Source organism: Limanda limanda, chromosome 8 (assembly GCF_963576545.1).
Source record: "Limanda limanda chromosome 8, fLimLim1.1, whole genome shotgun sequence".
Classification (NCBI taxonomy): Eukaryota; Metazoa; Chordata; class Actinopteri; order Pleuronectiformes; family Pleuronectidae; genus Limanda; species Limanda limanda.
In genome coordinates, this window is record NC_083643.1 from 22,287,009 (window position 1) to 22,306,912 (window position 19,904).

Below are 19,904 nucleotides of genomic sequence, written 5' to 3' on the forward strand. Positions count from 1 at the left end.
AATAGAGTGCCGACCTTAAATCTCCTGATCAATCAACCAGGAAAGGGCGAGTGCCAAATATAGCACAGAGAGGCTAGCTTGTGATGGGAGAGAGGCTGAGATGAAGGGGGATTAATGTGGACTACAATGTGTCAATTGTCTTTTTCATTTTTTATTTAAACTGTGATTCATATTAATAAATTCTTTTTTATTTTCTTCCAGTACAAAGCTGATTTAAAGAACAGAGGACATGGCTGTGGTTGTAAGTACTAGCACTTCTACTCATTTACTTATTTACAGTGGTGTTGAGGGATGAATGGGTTTGGTATTAAATAATACGCCCATCAGGCAATCGCCTTCTTCAGCACAAATACCAATTCATCCTCTGTAGCCGCAGCTCAACATTTCTCAACACCAAAGCTCATTGTTGTGGATGCTGCTACAGCTACAGTAGCCTTAGCCGCTTAATCTCTGATCCCTGCTTCAGGCCAACGGGTATTCCTTAACATGTATTTACAAGCTTTACTGGACTCATGTGAGGGAGATTAAGCAAACACTGAGGCCCATTCATTGTGGCCCTGGAACACCGCTGGACAGGCATGTTGCTTCACGTGGATTAGACCCATTAAAAACAGCCCAAGACAAGAAAGTTTTTGCACTGGCATACCAAGGCATTGAGCTTTTGACTAAAGAAATATGCAAGAGATAAAAAACAGTCAAACAACCACTCAGCAGTACGGACTACAGGGTAAATAACTTAAGTGTTGATCTGCACATACAGATAAGTGTGGATGTTTCTATTCGCACAATGAAGGGAGAAAAATAAGTAATATGCAGCATGGCTTGGGTTATTTGTTTTGTTTGTAATCTGCGAAAAGCACATTACTAACATTAATGATGCATTTGCTCCATTCTTTTTGCTGCCAGGTCAGTGAGCTATGTCTTATGTTAAAGCCCTGGACCAGCACAGATAAACATAAGTCATCTATTATTAATGGTTTTAATTACACCCGTGCTTTTCTATGGTGAAATGTCATCTGTAAAAATTACACATTCGACAGTGTAATGTGAGCTTAATGTCCACAGAGCGCTGTGGAAAAACAGGGATCGACATCCAACTTTATAAATTATATTCAGTTGTCAGTACAAGATAAATGCAGGGACCAGTCTTCACCACCAGGACCCATTTGGTCGAAGTAGTTGAGATTTTTCCTGCAATTATAGAAAGGTAAAACTATTTTGCTTTCAGATATTTACTAATGTAGATTACTGTTTTTCCAATTCTAGACTCGATTCAGGTACAGATCTTCTTAGGTTTAGACAACATGTAACTTATGAGAAGTTCTGCTGAATGAAAGAGGACATTGGTGATGTGGCTGTAGAGGTTGGCAAGCCCCTTGAGATAAATTTGTGATTTGGGCATTATAATATATAAATAACATGACTTGACTATTGTACAATTATGTGATCCCTCAAATGTAGTGTGTATATGTTATAAAGTGTAATTAAAGTTATATGGCACATAATATTATCATTAGTTAAACCAGTGATAAAATATAAAAATGTCCACGAAGGAATATGCCAACCAGTATAAAAGTTTGACCTGCTGTGTTTGTGTTTGTGTGAGCAGACTATGGGAAATTGTCTGTTGCATTAATGCTGTCCCTTGTCTCTTCAGAGTGGAACTTACCGTATGGTGTCGGAGGAGGAGCAGGCTCTCAGGGCCAAGCTGGAACGTCTCACCGTCAAGGACCACGGGCCAGTGTTTGGATCCTGTGCCAGTCTGCCAGACCACACTAAGCAGAAGGTACTCGAACAACCAAACGTTCAGAGACATCACCAAACTGCATCAGACATCAGGACATAGAACAGTTCTCTCTCCCTGCGCACTCGCAGCACACCGACACTTATCTTTGCCTGATTAGACTCCCTTCTAGGAGTCTGTTGGTATATCTGACTTTCTTTTTATTTCACCTGCACCTTTTAAGAAAGTATGACTTACACCTTTATCATTGCAATAAATTTTCAAATTTAGTTATCGTAATTTGTAGCTTAGTTCGGCACCGGGAGAGGTCTAAATTAGCCAGAATACCTGACAACTCCTGTGTGTTAGCAGGCTCTTTTTAAAAGTTCTATATGGATGATATATTCAGAATAATAATCATTATTTTCTGATCATTAATATTAGCAAACAGTGTGTTTTAGACACCTCGGCTATGCAGGGTCGTTGACATTTGCAACATATTAGCTTCCAGTAGCCTACAGTTGTACTTTCTCTTTATCATAACAGATGTTTAGTTTAACATATATTCTTCAAGGAAAACACTAGAAACATGAGGAAAAACATGAGCAGAGGCCAATAATTCAGCTAACTTAAGTGAGCCAACACACAAACACTAGCCAGTTAGCATAACTAGCTTATCATCTGTCTGCTAATATAATCCACCTGCTATGTCAAGAAGGCAAATTTGGCTGCAGCAACATTTAACAGACGTTTGACAAACACTTAAATTTTGTTATGAAATCTTCACCTTTCTGACCCTGTGGTGTACAAAACCAAAACACTGAGTAAAGAATGTGAGCTAACCATCTGCTCTGGCTCCCCCTGCAGGCAAAGGATGAGCTGAACGAGACAGATGAGAAGCGGGTGGCTGCGGTGAAGGAGCTGCGTGAAATGATAAAGGAAAAGGCGGACGCAGGCGATGATCTGGCCAAGGGGGTGCAGACCACCTTCGGGGAGAAACCCGACACTTTGCTGGTCCGCTTCATCCGCGCCAGGAAGTACGACGTGCCCAGAGCCTTTGAACTTATGAAGGGTAAATCTAAGAAAATGTTGAAAACAGATTAAAGTGCCATTTTTTTTAACATATTTCATATCATTTAGCTGACACATTTATCCAAAGCAACTTCCAATAGCTATTAGGGGCAATTCGGGTTTCAGGGTTCAGTATCTTGCCCAAGGACACTTCGGCATGCAGTTTGGAAAGACAGGGTTCAAAACGCCGACCTTCTGATTGGAGGACAACCGCTTTACCCCTCAGCCAAAGCTGCCTTTACACAAATAATTATTTCCCGGTTTATCCATAACAACTGTAATTATGTTTCAAGTAGTGAGAAAATCTGAAGCTCCACTATTCGCTCTTGTCTAGCAACAGTTAATATTGTATATTTATTCAAGTTACACATGGTTAAAAGGCTGATAGAGCACCAATGTTGATATACTATGAATAATTATTTTGGTAGTGGTCTTGTGTTTCCAGATATTTGTCTTTGCCAGGGTGAAACAGCATTTAGAGTATCATGAGACACTGAAACTCTGCCTGGTTATATTGTTTTCATTTCAGTTCCATTGCAGCTGAGTGTGACACAGTCAAACTTTTCATTAATAGAATACATTTTATAATTTGGGTTTTCAATCGTAAATAAATATATAAAAGTGTAATTAAATCAAAAATGAAAACAATTATTTCACAGTGTAGCTGCAAGAAGGACTTCTATCAAATTGCCAGTGGACGACAGGACCAAACAGGACGTGATCACAAGAAAACCTCACAAATTCTCAAAAGCTGCTCCTGTGTCTCTATAGGCTACGTGCGATTCAGGAAGGATTACCCTGAGCTGTTTGAGAACCTGACCCCGGAGGCCGTACGCAGCACCATCGAGGCCGGCTACCCTGGCATCCTGCAGAGCAGAGACAAGTATGGCCGTGTGGTTTTGCTCTTCAACATCGAGAACTGGGACTACGAGGAGATCACTTTCGATGAGGTTAGAAGTGCTCACTTTTCATTCAAACTCAAGATTATCTGGCAATTATCTGATATCGCCATAGATGTTTTCTAAATCATATACTGTTCAGACCCTGGGACACTTTGGCCTGAGCTCTGCTTTCGAGAAGTTTTAATCTTTACTGGACTCAATCATCACACAACCTTGATAAATGATGTTTGGCTCGACAGTGTTTGAACATTCACAAAAGTTAAATAGTCGACATGAAAAACCCCATTGGTCTCTACCATGTATATTTAAGGTACATTATTTGTGACCTTGTGCACAAGAGTGGGGATGTCTGTTAACAGGTTAAATCAACTAAGCAAACAAACATGGTGCATGTCTGTGTGTGTGGGATTTCAGATCCTTCGTGCCTACTGTGTGATCCTGGAGAAGCTGCTGGAGAACGAAGAGACTCAGATCAACGGGTTCTGCATCATCGAGAACTTCAAGGGCTTCACTATGCAGCAGGCGTCAGGAATCAAACCCACTGAACTCAAAAAGATGGTGGACATGTTGCAGGTGGGAAAAGCCGTTCTTACCCTGGACTTATAGGTTACTACAGACAATTAGAAAGTCGATGCTGAAAATATTTAGTCTCAGAAAGTCACTAAATGTTCTTTTAATTTTCTTTTCCACCAGGATTCATTCCCTGCCCGTTTCAAAGCTGTGCACTTCATCCACCAGCCCTGGTACTTCACCACCACCTACAACGTGGTCAAACCTCTCATGAAGGGCAAGCTGCTAGAGAGAGTGAGTGTGACAAAGTTGATACAATACTAATGATAATAATGACTACACTGTAACAATACCAATATAACCATTTTATTTATATTGCACTTTTTAAAACAGTTACAAAGTGCATCACAATAAAATGACAAAGAAATTGGAAAAAAAAGCAATTTTAAACAAGCCAGTTGTTATTCTTTCTTTTTTTTAACAGTGATTAAAAATAAAAATCATCTCTGATATCCTCAGACAAAGGTTCTGTCACCTTTGTTTATCAATGGAAACCATGACAATCAAAAGCAGCGCTTTAAACATAAATCAGTAACAAATCTGATGAATAACATGGGGCGCTGCCTATCTGAGTTTTGCAAGTAAAACCCTTACAATCAGTTCTTAAAAAAAAAATAGGTAGCCAGTGAAGAGAAGCAAATTTGATAGTTGACATATTATCACAATGCTTAGCCTGAGTTAAAAGTTTAAGATGAGATGGAGACAAGGAAGGGATTTTTCTTTGGTACCAGAGAGTAGTGAATTACTGCAGGGCAATCGACTGGTTTATAAAGCATGAAAAACAGTTTCTACTTTTGTAGCAGAAAATATGTTCTAATCCTTGAAATCCTTGTGAGAGGATCAAAACCATATTGAACCACTGATTTGTCATGTTTAATTAGAGTGAGGCTATGATCAAAGATGGCACTGAGGATTCAGCAATGCTGAGTTATGGATTTAAATCGTGGACCACGACTTCATAATAAGGTTGTTTTCACTATCCTGACAGACAATTAAAATCTGAATCTCATCAGTATGAAGCTGCAGAAAAGCTGAATAAAAGTCAAGGAGACAGTTTAGCAGGGTGACAGAGTCTCCCTGGTGTTGTAACTATTATGTAATTAAAAACTTGTAAGGTGATTAATAAGAAGGTAACATGAGTTAAAGTATATTAATACTCCAGTTTGGAGGGTCATGTTTTCTGGTTTGGTTTAAATATCTTTCATGTGACATTGCTTGATAATGCTGGAGTTTCGCATGCTTTATATTAGTGCCGCATTTTTTCTATGCTTAGCCCAGCAGTCTGGAGGCTGCAGACTCTAATAATCATAAGACCTAAAGTACCACTTCAAAATTGTACCAGTCTGTTTATGGATTATTCCCACCTCACGGTTTTATAGTTAGGAAATCAAATTAAATAAATGTTCACACATTTACAAACTGAATACACAGTCTGTGATGACTAACAGATTGTCGTCCCTGCCTCAGGTGTTCGTCCATGGAGACGAGCTGGAAAACTACTACAAGGAGTTTGACGCCGACATCCTGCCGTCTGAGTTTGACGGAAAAGGCACCAAGTACGACGGCAAGGCCATAGCGGCAAAGCTGTTTGACTAAACATCCTCCATCGATCATTAAGATATTGCACACTCCCATAGACTGTGGAGACTCAAATTCTAGCTGTGTGGTTGTAGCGAAAAAAAAATATGAATGAAATTGAAAGTCATGAGTGTGTGAGTGATGTTGTTTGCCAGAGGTCCTGACAAAGCACAGATACGGAGGAAAAGGCGGCTTCTCTGACTCTCAACATTCAGTCATTACTCCACTCTACAGTATTCTGTATATTCTATATCTGTTATCAGTAGCATTGAGCAGCATACTGAGACGCTGTTTCTTGCTCCTCTGTGAAGTTGTGCTTTGTTCAGACTGTAGCTGATCCACACAGCTTGTTGTGACACTGGCAGGCCCCAGATTACTCAGTTTCCACTCTCCACTCCCCCCCAGTCTCTCCTTGAAAGCTGATATTCCAACTTTTAGGTTGTTCTTCAATATGAGTATTAGTTACAAGTTTTACCCCTTGCACCAATAAGAATGTCAATAAATGTACAATAAACTGTATATAAATATAAGTTGTATTTGTATCAATCTAAAAATCTATAAAAAAAAAAAAAAAAACGAAAAAACCCTGATCAGGTTAAAATAAACAAACGTAAATGTTTGTGGAAAATATCAATAAATCGGTGTGCTCAAATAAAAAAATGATCAAAACACATTCATATTACACCCATATAAGGATACACATTGTCATACAGTAAAAAAGAACTGTACAGGCAAGTAAAGTGCAGGCAAAAGAGTCTATATCTGTAACAGTCAGGACATACTGTACTGTACATATAGACAGAGGAGTGCTGCTGCCGCAGGTTTCAGGATTCAGTTCAGTTTAACATCAAACACAAACCATAGGCACTTCTCAAAGTCATGAAGAAAAAGAACAAAATAAACCACAGAAATCAAAAAGGAATTCCAGCACAGAAAATGCAGCTCTTATTACCTCCACCAAGGAGGTTGTTTAGCCCCGTCTGTTTGTTTGTTTGATTTTGTACGCATGATTACACAAAAACTACTGAACAGTTTACCTCTAAACTGTATGTATGGATATGGTATGGGTCAGTAGAGAACCTGTTAAAGTTTGGTGCGGATCCGGATACAGGGAGCAGATCCAATTTTTTTCACTTCATTTAACATTGCGAAAAAGGGTCTATGTTGTGTCATTTTGTGCAGATCCAAATAAGAATCTGGATTTATTGAATTTGAATGTGTCTTCTAGTCATCAAGGAAGCAGTGCTGTTTAAAGTCTTTTAGCAAATTTTCTTATTATTTGCTTGGAATTTGGCAGAAATTCCAGTGTATATCAACGAAGCTCAGATTCAACGAAGCTGGAATTTCAAGGACAGCACTACAATGTGCTGTGTTGTCGTTTTTTAAGATTTTCACTGTTTTCTCAGGGAATAAATCATGGGAACTGGAACTGATCTCTATGAGATTGTGAAATTTGTTGCAGCTTGACTGAATCTAAGGGGTCTTTTGAGCCTTGGTGGAGGTATGTGCTGTACTGAGCTGTTTGATTGTTGTCTCATTGTATCAACACATTACACATGGAAATCTACCGAATCATGAGACACAGCTAAATTCCGGGCTGTGTTTTAAATGAAAGAAACATTTTCACTCCTCCATTCACGACATTAATTATGTATACATCATTATTTTACACAGCAAACTCCATCTTTCTTGTATGCAGCAATAAGCAGCTTAAAAAAACCCCAGAAAACTGGAAACTTATTAAAACTAGTAGTTAGCTTTTGTTTAAATATTGTCTAATAGGAAACTCCACTGTATTTGAGGCAAAGTCATATGTGCTGGTTATGTGGCCGCAATGCAGTAGCATCATTAAAAATGACAAAGATGAGCTGCTTTGTATTTTAAAGTCAAAAGTGCTTTGGTCCATTAGTTTGTATGTAAGTGTGTAAACTGAGAATCAAACACTACATTTTTTATTTTATACTCTAGCTGTTTAAGTCCCAGTCACACAATCTTCTCTACTTCCTGTTGAACTATTCGTAAACAAGGTTTGACGCAGCAGCCGTTTGCTTCAGTTTATTTTCTGACAAACTGCTCTGGTTTGTAAATGTGTCAAAGCACATTTTTGTCCTAATAACCCAAATAGACGGCATCATTAAGAAAATTCCTTTCCATCCTCCTACAACAGGAGGCATGAGGGTCAGAGGAGCTGTAATTTGGCCTCTGGGTCAAAAACTGAATGGGACAAGCTGACCCAGACACCTACACTGTTTGGAGTGCAATGTTAAAGGTAGTTTGTATGTAGGGTCCATATTTCCATTCAATTACACAAATCATTAAAAATGTTATTAAATAGAAACAAATACAATATCTGTCTGACTGGGTTGTTGTAACATCTAATAAAGCTGTTGTGACCTGAGTCTTTTATTCTGAAGGTCAGGAGCAAGAATGCAGCTAGATGATCCGTCACACACCATTGAAACGCAAAGAAACTGCACATCAGTGTCCAGTGAGCAAAATGGAGCCTCAAACCACATAATAACACCAAACTGTATGTTGTTTTACAGTAATTTGCTGCAATAAAACAACAGGATTGTCATATCTAAGATTTAAAATGCAGCTTCAGGAAATTAAAATCCAATTTTGAGCCCAATTTATGTTATACTGAACCATAACAACAGTTGGAAATCCACACTGTAAACCATAAACCATGTTGTTCTGCTGCTCCTCAGATTCCAGAAACTGAAACTCAAATATATTGAAGCATCAGGTATTTTTGAAATTCTTCTTCTTAAGATTTTAAGACTTCAAACTGTTTGCCTTCACACTTTCTCTAAGTGAGTTAAGTTTCAGATCGATATTCAAGTATAGAGCTTAAAAGTGACCACCCAGTTTTAGAACAGTTCTTTAGAACAGTTCTGGTACTCATTTTTTTTCCATTGATGTTTCAGAAAATCGTTATAAAAAAGTTTTAAGCCTGGAACGAGCAGGCCGAGCAGCTACGAGATTGATCATGACCACAAAATATTGGATTTAGAAAACAAACACTGGATAACGGAAAAAGGCAAAAGTACAAGACTGTGAAAATAATAATAAAATAATTCCCCCTCCCATCACACATGTTCAAAAGGGAAACATGGTTGCTCTCTAGTAAACGTAACGTAAAGCTGAACAATCTGATTGTAGCTAACGTGATTTTCATGGTTATGGATAACATTTCCATAGATACTGCTTTGCTTCACAATCTATGGCTGATGATAAAAAACTCTACTCGGACAGGGGGAAAAAACGGATTTTAACTTCTTTTGAGCTACCTGCAGAGGGTGAACTGTTGCTGCTTAATATATTAGGGTCATATTATCCTTGAAGGTTTTATTATATCTGTAAGTTCTACTTTTCACCTCCACCAGCCTGTCTTAGTTAATCTAGGTAGGTTAAGGCCATTAGTACCAAAGTAGAGCAGTAGCAAAGGGCTGTGTGCGCGTTTGTTATGGTCTGTTTTGTCTCCAGTAGTATACTGTATGTACAGTATGTGTTACCCACTAAGGGTTAACCTTGTGCTTGCAGGCAGGGGTTCATGTCCTGATGGCTGCTCCTCTGGCAGGCTGGCTTGTTCTTCTCCCAGCGGCACATGGCGTTTGTGTACTCCACTATGACCTTGTCCATCCAGGTGAGCGGCTGAGGAAACAGCACGGCTCCCTCGAAGAAACCCAGGTGGCCCCCGTGTTGGGTTAGGACGAATATCACATTGGGCATCTTCTCTAGAAAGGACGAAACATAGAAGGAGGGGTAAGAGTGTGGTGTGGTGGCAACTTATTTAGTGCCAGCATTTCATTCTTTGTCTATTAAAAGGAAAACAAGTTGGGATACTAAAGTACTGATGACATGATCTATCCATTAGAGCTAAATAACACATTTGTTCATATGTGTTATGTTTCACTTCACTGAGTTGATTGAACAATTACATTTTTCAAAGGCGAATTCATAGGTCCACATCCACTAGTCCACTGAGATCCACTGGGGTCCCCTACACTCCTCGTGTCTTAAATATCGTCATCAACCCATGTCCGAAGGGCACGCATTGACCCCTATAGTACTTGACTTTGTACTGTCTCATTGAATGTATTCTTATCAAAATGTCAATTATTGCATGTGAAAATAGTAACAAAATAAACACTAAACACAGAGTCCTGACAGACTGTTCAACTGGTTCATCAAGTTTAATTGACTATAATGTTGAAAAAGCATCCAGAATAAGTCCAATATTTACTCTCCTGGTAGTTCAGTTTTGGTTTTCGTCAACTCTTGACAAACTGATAATAGTAAATTCAAAGTCTATATACAGAAAAATAACAAAAATATGACTAAATTCTAAGAGCTGCAGAGAGCTTCAAACTGAGTGCATATTCTCAATGAGACCTGAGACCATTTCACAGATTATATAGTCACTCAATTTGTGGCAATACATCAAAAGCTTGAGTAAAACCAATAAATCCTAGAGGTGATACACTCCCCAAAAGGACATCCTCCATGCGGATCACTTAAAACTCAGTGGAATTTCGAAACGTTTTTCACTTTGTCGTGTCACTCTAATTTCCTTGATAAGCATCTCCAGGCATTTGTTAATTAAGGGCGTCCTGATCTTGCTGGTGTGAGGGTAAATAATTAAACCCTCCCTCTACTTAGAAAGAGATGGTATCAGTAAAATGGTTCAGTGACTCACTGTGAGGTCAGGGGTAAAGATGTTTGTTTTTCCACACAGACCTGCGTCCTCTTCCTTTCCCTTTCTGTTATTCTACACCATCGTCACACTCAGACCTATTGCTTTTGTTGATGCACATACACACCAACTCATACAGAAAAATGTTCTCCCCAATTCAACTACATTTTACAGAACTTAAAAGAGAAGCAGTAAAAACTACACAATGGCCTCAAGCCTCCAGATAATACATTATTATAACTAAACAATTGTTAAAAATCTATTGTCGAAGATTTACTTTGTATACATATGTGTATAAACCCTTTATAAATGGTGCCTTATGAGAGAGTGGTAAAAAAACATTACCAAAACTTGAGATCATTATTTTGGTATTTCCTTATTAAGGCTTTTTCCCCTTATTATTAGGTCTTGGGTCTCTTCTGAATAAATTACATTATTATGTCAGAATTCTATGGAGAAAAAAAAGTAATTTAATGTAATGTTAACATGTCCTGCCTGTGTAGTTTAATCAACATTTATTTTGGTTTGGGACATTGAGAGACGGGTTAGTCTTTGCACAGTCACTAAAGAGCTTAAAGATTTGGTCCTGTGTGTGCAACATAGTTTTCAGTAGGTCACACTCAAATGTAACTTCCTGAAAACAAAGGTATACTGTTTCTAGGGCAGCCATGACGTTACTGATAAGGTAGTTAGCCATAACAAACAGCCAGCATCTCTGTGTGTCATGGTCAGTGAGTCTCCCTCACTGGGTTACGGGGACAGTGTTGATGACAAGCAGAGCAAACGTAACCACGTTTCGTGGAAGTAGAGGACCAGTTTAGGATTTCATTTGTCCAGGTCTCAGTCTTCACACCCAATCATTTACACACACAGGGTCAGTGCATGTGACCTGCAGACGCAAGACAAGACAGCCACACACATACACACAGACACACACACACACACTTGCACCCTGCTCTATGTATATAATCCAGCAGCCTAAGCAGATCACATAGCCCTGAAAAATTCAACAAGAGTGTCTAGGTTCGCCGCTGTTGAGTAGATAGCTCCAACAAGACTTTATCAACACTTAAGACTCTGGCTCTAGAGTTTAGCTCCAAATGAAGGACAACGGGTTCATTCACTTCACATTAGTCTGTGCTCATGTCACTGCGAGGACAATGTTTCACTGTTGCAGTCATTGCTCTCTAGGAAACACACAAAATAGGCACAACCAACACAACCGTAGTTTACCACAAGTAACTACAAATGCTGTAGGATAATTGTGAAGAATACTTTCATATGGTAAATGGACTTCACTTATTAAGCACATTTCTGGTCAAAATGCCTACTTAAAATTTGACTGCAAAACATATACAAAAATGTTTCATTTGATGACACAATATTTAAATATAAAATATAAATATGAAAATACTGTGTGTGTGTCTGTCTGGCGAAATGAAACATAACGGTTTCCTTTTTTCTTAAGATTTCAGGTACTATGCTCTTTGTTGATAGGACATAATTTAGGTGTGATAGTGGGAGAGAGTAGGGGAAAACATCAGACAGCAAAGGGCCTGGAACTGAACCTGCGGCCACCGCAGGAGGCCTCTACAGGGTGAGGAATTGGTTGAACAATTGACAATGACTTAGACATAAGGTATAGGTGAATACGTTTTTTTACTATTTAGACAATAGATGTTCTTTTCCAAAATGGTCACTGATCCAAAAAATGTGCTGTGTGGAATTATGACAAGCAAATACACAAACAAACAACATATTTGATAAAACTGTATTTATGTACAACCAAAGAATTAGGTACCATTAACATCCAGTGATAAATTAATCTTAACCACAAACCTGCGAGTGTGCGAGGAATAGCCAGTAGTGACTGATGAATCAGTGGGTCGTCTGAGGAGTTAACCAGGAGGACAGGCACAGTAACCTGGGCAAAAAAAAATCTGATCAAAAACAGTTGGTTTGAAAATCACTTTGTAAGGCCTAGTTACACACTGTAACTGCATTTTAGGGGTATTCACAGAAGATGGTTTACTGGTTGTTAAGTCAGTGTCAAAGTTGTAGAAGCAGTGTCTGTAGTAGAGGTAACAGAAGCAGTGGTAGTATATGTAGAAGTAGCGGTAGTGGTAAAAGCAGTAGTTGTATATGTTATATTATTTGCACATATATCTGTATTCAAATTAATTCAGGAATAATGCTTATTTACATTCTTTCTTTATCGATTTTTCAACTTTATCGATATTTTTGTCTAAGTCTCTGACAGAAAGCCAATAATTATTACACTATTCCTTGAAGTTTAACGAATAATACATTAAGCAAAATATTAACTACAGTACATGCATTTGGATATGCTCCAAATTGTACACACGCTTAAATATCAGTCCCTTCTGCCTGCATTTTTCAGCAAGATCGATAAAAGTTCTTCTTTGGGTCATGCCCCACTCCTCCACAAAATGTCATGGAAATTGGTTGAATAGTCTGTATATCAATCAATTCTACAAAGTAGACGATGCGCAGGGTGTTGGACCAGAGTATCAGGTCTGGTCTTAGGGTGGTAGTAACTATATGTGATGGGACTGTAAGCCGCCAGTCTCTGGCTTACTCCAACTGACCACTCCTGTTCAGTGGAGGAGGCCCTCTCTGTCCCTGTGTCCCTTCTCGGACAAATGTTGTCCTTTGTACAGTCTTTGATGTTTTGGATGCCAAGGCATTTGTCGCAGTTTTCTTTGTTTCAATTGTTGCTGCAAGGCATTTGACCACCAGGTTGTGTCTCCATGTATACCTATCTTGGGGGAAACTTATTATATAACCAGTGAGGATGTGCCTGAGGGTAGCTGGAGTTTAGCACAGAGGGCAGGATGGATCTTCGTTCAGCCACTGCTCTAAACAGGAAGCAAATCCTGCTTGCTTCCATTCCCCACAGGTCCTTCCAGCATTTCTCTATGCTTTCCCATTTCATCCAATACTCCTGTATTGCTTGAGTGAAAGACCTTTGCACATCTAGCTGCCTCTTCCTGACGCCAGATTCCCAGGCCTGCCCCTCAGAAGGAGTTGCCTTGTTCTACAGGGGTCTACTCTGACCTAGGCCCAAACCTACTCTTCCCTGATAAACATGGCGCACAATGTCAACGTGCTGGAGTGAGGCTTTTGCCTGTCGAGTTGCGTCTTTTGGTGTCCATTTCCGTCCTGTTGTCAGTGATGGTCCAGCAGCCCATATAGATTTGTCACAGGACTCTGGGAGGGTCATCTCCAGCCTTCTGTTGGTGCATTTAAACTCCTCTGCGAGACTTGATATAGGCAGCTTGAGAATGTCATGTCCATACAGGCCAATATTGCTCAGATATCTTGGGACTCCTAACCACTTTCTCACATTGGTGTTGATCATTCTCTCCATGTTCTCACTCTTGTGAGGAGAACGTTGACTACTGTAAGTGGCCTCATCAGTCGGGGTAACAGGACAAACTGTAAGCACCAGAGCTGTGGTTTGCCAGGAAGCATGGACTGGTTGATGTTATTTTAGGCCACCGTTGATATCCCGCTTCAGTTGCTGGACCTGCATGAAGTTATGCATGAAGTTAGGCTTCATCAAATTTATGATGGGCTCTGGTACTTTGAAGAAGTCGAAAGCAGCCTAGAAGACACTATGTGGTACTGACCCACATGCATTATCGAGATCGAGGAAAAACATTATATCCAGCAAGGTTTCAGTAGTAAAAATACAAACACTTGTCACTTACTTTGTGGATGTAGTGCACACAGCTGTCCTTGTCGTAGTACTCCTTTAAGGAGCTGTATCCATGGAATTTCCTGCGGTGTAACATACACACAGATCAGTTATAGAGTTAGGAGAAGCTATTAGTGGCCTAATAAAATCAAAATCCAAGAAGCTTTCACCTCATAATGCTGTCATCTATCTGCATCAGAGAGGTGGCTGCGTGCAGTTTAATCAGATCTGCATCACCAATGCAGCTGGAGCTCAATTCCAGCAAACTGCTCCTGTTAAACACAACAGTAAAAGTTATATAGTCAAATCAGGCCAGGAGGTTGAGTTGTTGTTTGGCTGGCAAACCCGAACAACCACCTGTCCGCTATTTATAGCAGAGCACAAATAATTTAAACAGTTTAATCCAGAGCTTTACACTATACATTTACCATGATTCTTCAGCATTTGTCTGACAGAAAATAATTTCTTTCTGTCTGTAGACAAGATAGTCAAGAATATACTGTGTCCAAATGATGTTCATTTTAGTGTGTTGTAAATCAGTTTGTTGACAACTGTTGCTGCAGAAAGATTTATGTTTACACGCACCACTCACACAGGAATTCAAAACACTACTGCATTTGATATTGGCATATGCTTATTTTTTCAAATATTATTTACTTAAATTAACTTATTTACTGTATTAAAGTACATTTGTTACAGTACATTTATTATCTGTACCTTACTTAAGTAGATCTATTTTCAGGTACTTGTCCCTTTCACTCCACTACATATATCATCAAATGTGTGTTCTTATATCTGTAATTTCTAACTTAACAATGCATTGTATTATCTGTTCACATTTTTTTTTTATATAGTAATCAATCACTAGATGGAATTGATCCAATCAGAGCAGGCAGGTGACATTAGACCCCACCCCCTTCGACGATCGCAACGCCAAGACTCAGCTACAGTGATGTACACTCTGCAAATACTTTTACTTTGAGTACTTTAACTTTATTTAAAAGTGCCTATGTTTACTCAAGTAGAACATTTTATGTCTATTTATTTGTACTTTCACTTCAGTAAAATGCTTGAGTACTTACTCGACCACTGGATATTGTTTTGTCCAAGGTTTTTTCATACACAACTGAATCTAAACAATAAATATGTTTGTGTAGCAGCTGTAACTGTTAAATCTGCAGACACTGCATGTTGTGTTTCTGAACCTGTGTGACAGGATGAGCTTCTTCATGTTGTCCGCCAACACAAAGTTGTAGAGCCTGCGGCACTGGTCCCACTGTAGGAATGTTTCCTGAGCCCTGAACACAGAAATGTTTCAATGAACACATAGAAATACACTATGGGAGAAAAACACAGGACCACCTTTATAATACTGGCGCTTAAACAAAAAAGCTTCACGGTGAACACGTTTTCTGACTAAAATCACTCAGGTATTCTTATCTATACATTTTCTGTCATATCCAGTCATGGTTCTGTACTTTTGTTTTTCCTTTCAGTCCACCAACCTGAGGGCGTTGTACCCCTGACACACGCTGACACAGCACAGCACGCGCTCCTGGTTTGATCGGTTCTCGCCTAGGAATTTACAGACAATGTTCCCCCCAAGACTGAAGCCCACCACCACCAAGTGCGTCTGGGGGAAGGCCCGCTTGATGTAAGCCACCATGGCTGCATACTCCCAGGTGCAACCTAAATGAAAGACAGACACTTTTAAAACTGAGTAACTGATTTTCACTTCAGTTTGACATCAATATCATTAATTATTGTATTCTGATTCTCCTACTCCCTTCTCCTAGTCAATTCTCCACACAGTCATTTAGTTTTGCAGTTGTATGTCTGTCTCTCAGTTCTTTTGTTAAATTACTTTGTAACTGTTAAAAAAAATCCTCCGCAAATAAAGCTTAGAATTTATTTAATTTAATTTAAAAAGCCCAAAATCTAAAATACAATGAAGATTACTTCCCCACAATGTTTTGGACTAAAGCTTGCAATCATGTGGTGTTCCTTCTTTACCGTAAGTGAACATGCGCGGCGACGTGAGCTCCATGTTGGGCAGCGCTCCCAGGTGGTTGAGGACGGCACAGCGGTAACCCTGCCGCTGGGAATGATCAACAAAGGTCCGAATGTAGTTCTTCTCGCTATGGTTACCGATCCCAGGGCAGATTACCATGGTAACATCACCTGATGAACATAAAAAAATGGAGTCACGTGTGTAAGGGTGGATATTGTGCGCCTCTGTGTCTGTTGTTTTTCCCAAGAGGGACATCATTAGACTGTATACTGTAGAATGAGCTGCTTGTGACTTGAGGCTGAGCCACTCATGATCCAAACAAGCACTTATGACTCAATAAACAAACAAACAAACAAACACAAAAATGGTAAACTGATCATTATTGTGCTTTATCAGTTGTGTGACTGAGTGATTAACATACAGTAAATCTAAAGCAGACTGCTTAGGGGCTTGAACTACTATTTGACCTCTGACCTCCTGTGCTGTGATCCCCTCGGGCTTCGAAGAGGTCGAAACTCGCCGTGGCTCCGTCCTGCATGGGGAGGAGCTTGCGGACCCCGCAGGGCGTTGGTGTGTTGACACGTCCCATCTTGCCATACAGGGCCGTCTGGAGATGACCACTCTTTCCCCACAGCAAGGGAGGAATGTATCTGAAGAGGAGGAGAATCATGTTATATAATATGCAGTCCAATGACAGCAAGACATACCAGTCCAACCATAGGAGGTGGCAGACAAATATGCCGGCATCGTGAGCCGTTTAATTGAACAGCTCTGTCTGAATAGATCAACTGAAAAGGATCAGCCAATGACGATGCAGTGTTACCCCATGTGAGAATTATAATGGAGCAGAGAAAAGTTTGTCTTCAGGACAGATCAAAAGACAAGAAATGAAAAGAATCCAGATACATTCATTCAGTGTGGATTTAGAAAGAAGTGAGGTGACCCGGGCTCAGAGTTCAAATGTGAATCTCAGTCCAGTGCTCGGAGGTCATATCTGAGGCAGGATCATGTCTGAGTGTCCAGGTCATGTGTGAGTTATTAATGTAATAAGTTAGTCGCTGAGTCAAGACACAAGTTTTAGCCCAGCTCAGAATCATATTGTTTCCTAACAGTCAATGAAAATCCAACTAAAACGCAAACAGAATCCCTTCAGTTGTCAGAATCTCCAATTAAGTACCGCGCGCTCCCAATTAGTGGTTGTAAGCCTGAGGTCAACTAGTGGTCTTTTATTGTTACCTAACCAGTAAATCAGTAAGTTCAATGTTGATCAATGTTTCAGTCCAAGTTTCATTAGAAATCTTTAAAACTTTAAACCAGACTCTGATACAGTAAAACACTCACTCTTTGGTCAGCATGGGGCAGGACTTGAGCAGGAAGCGGCCGAGCGCTGTGTCCTGGTACACGATCTCTGGTGCAGCTGTGGGACTCTTCAGATTCAGACAGCGGACGATGATGTACAGGGTCGCTGCCACCGCTGCCATCTTCATGCCATCAAACATGGCAGGCAGCTCGGAGCAAAGTGCGTGCAGGTCACCGCTGTACTCGAGGGTCGGCATTGTAGGTACGAGAGAGGACCTGAAACAGGAAATCAATTAAGTCGGGAGCTCATAGAAGTAGAAATATTTACACAATGCGACTTCTAAAACCAGATTTAGATTAATATCAGTTTGCCCATTTCTGCCTTTCATTACATATAAGCTTTCTTCAGCTCACATTATTGGACATTTCTACCTGAAAGCAGCTCCTGAAAGAAAAAAGACTCTCTGTGTCGCCATCTCAGAATAAACAGTTGTATTTTTCAAACATGTTTATTCTGTGTGACCATGGCCTGTATAACTTCTTATTTTTAATATTGTTGATTTTAACTTATTTCAACAGCCTATTACTTTGTACTGTTTGATTGGTGTCCTGATCATTTGCTGTATTGTTGTTATATCTGTGAGGTGGTTTGAAAGGTTCCCATTAATATAATGCATTATTATTATTATTATTATCATTATTATCATTGTGACAAGGGCAGAATTAAGGTAAGTCTTTAAGCAAGTCCTTATAGACAATGATTCATAAATAAGTATAACAAAAAAAGAGCATCTCTCTTTTCCATTAAGACAAGTAGCAAGAGTCCACATAAAAATTTCCAACTCTGCCTTCCTCAGCCATTTGAGAGCTGTTGCTACTGGAAAAACGTCTGTAGTCTGGTTTTCCACTGATGGTCAAGAGAATCTGACAACTAGCAAACAGACACTGAGGCATACTCGCAATCCCAGATACAAGATTTTGAAATATTTGCTCATGGTACAAAACATCACGTGGGTGATGATTCACTCCGAAAGTATGCTGTTGCTAATAATGATCATTAGAGCCTTTGCATGATACATGTCCGATTGTTGTTTTACGTACAGTGCACCAACTACACCAAAGCAATTTCCTGCATGTGCAAATATACTTGGCAAATAAAAGAATTCTGGGGGGGGGGGGGGCTCTAGCCCCTGCTGTAATCTGATTGGCCCCTTTGGTGCCTCTGATCCGTCATTAGTCTTAAAAAAAACTAGCCACTTACTTACAATACTAACCATAAAAATGACATTTGTAGGTAAAGATTTGCTGAAGTTCACAATGTGCTTAAACAGGGAATAGTTTCTAAGATAGGTTTAATTGTGTGTGGTTTTGCTCAAAGCTATAGAGCTAAACGAGTAAACAAGGAGTTTACATGTGATTCAGGTAGTTTGCATGGATGTTGGACGTATACTCTCTGTGTAAACTGTGGCCCCTTCATGGCCCCCTGATTAAGAAAACCCCTATTTCCGCCCCTGGCATGATGACCCCTGATGAAGAGTTTTACTCACCTTGTTGTGTGACTTTGAGGAGACTGAGAAGCTTTCAGTCTGATGATGTTGATGTTGTGCTGGGAAACACAGATGAACAACTTCAGGAACAACTTAACAAAAGCCTTGATAAGAAAAACAAAATGTCACTGGCTGTTTTGTCCTATTAGCACACATGTTTAACACATGAACGAAAACACTGGAATACATAGAAGAATACAGCAGCCCGCTGTGTTCGGCGGACTCGAACAAGGACAGACCTGCAGCCACTTGTCTGCTGGATTCAGTTTCTTACTTTCTTTTGTTTTGTCACTCAGGTGAAACTGTGAGACCGAAGTGTTTCCACACTTCAGCAAACGGGTAAACACCCCACGGAGTTCAAACAACAGCTCGGGCGGTTGTTTAGAAAGTTTGGATGGAAGTTTCCAGGCGCTAGCATCGTGTGAGGCTGCTGTTCGTCCCGGTTCTGGTCGGATCCACCCAGACTTCAGCTCCGTGTCTGTCACCGTCACTTCTCAGCACAGGAACTCACGCTGCCTTCACAGGCTCCCACCAGGCTCCGACAGATTAGATCTGAAAGTCAAATCGACCACCCCCATTCGTTTGGGCTACTCGATACGCGAATTTAGCTATCTGGTTGTCCAAAAGATACAACATTCGTTATGCTAAGTGTATATTGTTGTTACATTTATGAATGAAAAACCTACTGGTGGCTTATTGTCCACTTCCGGCTTTTTTCTTTTGACATTCTTGAAAAAGTAGAATATCCTACAGCACCCAAAGGCAGCATAACAAGATGCGGTT

The 19,904-nt window shown here is 39.9% G+C and overlaps 2 protein-coding genes across 4 annotated transcripts; one reads left to right on the forward strand and one right to left on the reverse strand.

Annotated features, from left to right (window-relative positions):
* Positions 1–1,651: 1,651 nt before the first annotated feature.
* On the forward strand, positions 1,652–5,862 carry rlbp1b (retinaldehyde binding protein 1b; the record flags this gene model as incomplete). Its single annotated transcript, XM_061076566.1, has 6 exons — positions 1,652–1,786; positions 2,591–2,795; positions 3,566–3,744; positions 4,111–4,269; positions 4,390–4,500; positions 5,734–5,862. Coding segments are annotated over 6 exons (918 nt in total), but the record flags the coding sequence as incomplete, so codon positions are not given.
* LOC133009155 (monoacylglycerol lipase ABHD2-like) lies at positions 5,613–19,607 on the reverse strand. 3 transcript variants are annotated; one of them, XM_061076564.1, is made up of 11 exons: positions 19,396–19,607; positions 19,122–19,180; positions 17,617–17,850; positions 16,750–16,925; positions 16,278–16,445; positions 15,770–15,953; positions 15,470–15,562; positions 14,435–14,536; positions 14,278–14,347; positions 12,383–12,467; positions 5,613–9,584 (listed from the first exon to the last, which is right to left on the reverse strand). In XM_061076564.1, the coding sequence occupies exons 3-11, from the start codon at positions 17,829–17,831 to the stop codon at positions 9,373–9,375; spliced, it is 1,305 nt and encodes a 434-aa protein (XP_060932547.1). In that variant the 5' UTR covers positions 17,832–17,850; positions 19,122–19,180; positions 19,396–19,607; the 3' UTR covers positions 5,613–9,372. The 3 variants fall into 3 exon arrangements, 2 of the variants coding, with proteins under 2 accessions (XP_060932547.1, XP_060932548.1); XR_009680528.1 differs by lacking the exon at positions 5,613–9,584 and adding an exon at positions 12,909–14,093 and having other exon boundaries at positions 12,432–12,467; XM_061076565.1 differs by lacking the exon at positions 5,613–9,584 and having other exon boundaries at positions 12,410–14,093.
* Positions 19,608–19,904: the final 297 nt, after the last annotated feature.

Coding starts and splice junctions, on each gene's coding strand:
- LOC133009155 (XM_061076564.1), bottom strand. CDS start 17,831: ATGCCGACCCTCGAGTACAGCGGTGACCTGCACGCACTTTGCTCCGAG. Junction 16,446..16,749: donor AGGGGATCACAGCACAGGAG/GTCAGAGGTCAA, acceptor TATGTTCATCAG/GTGATGTTACCATGGTAATC. Junction 15,954..16,277: donor GCCGCGCATGTTCACTTACG/GTAAAGAAGGAA, acceptor TCTTTCATTTAG/GTTGCACCTGGGAGTATGCA.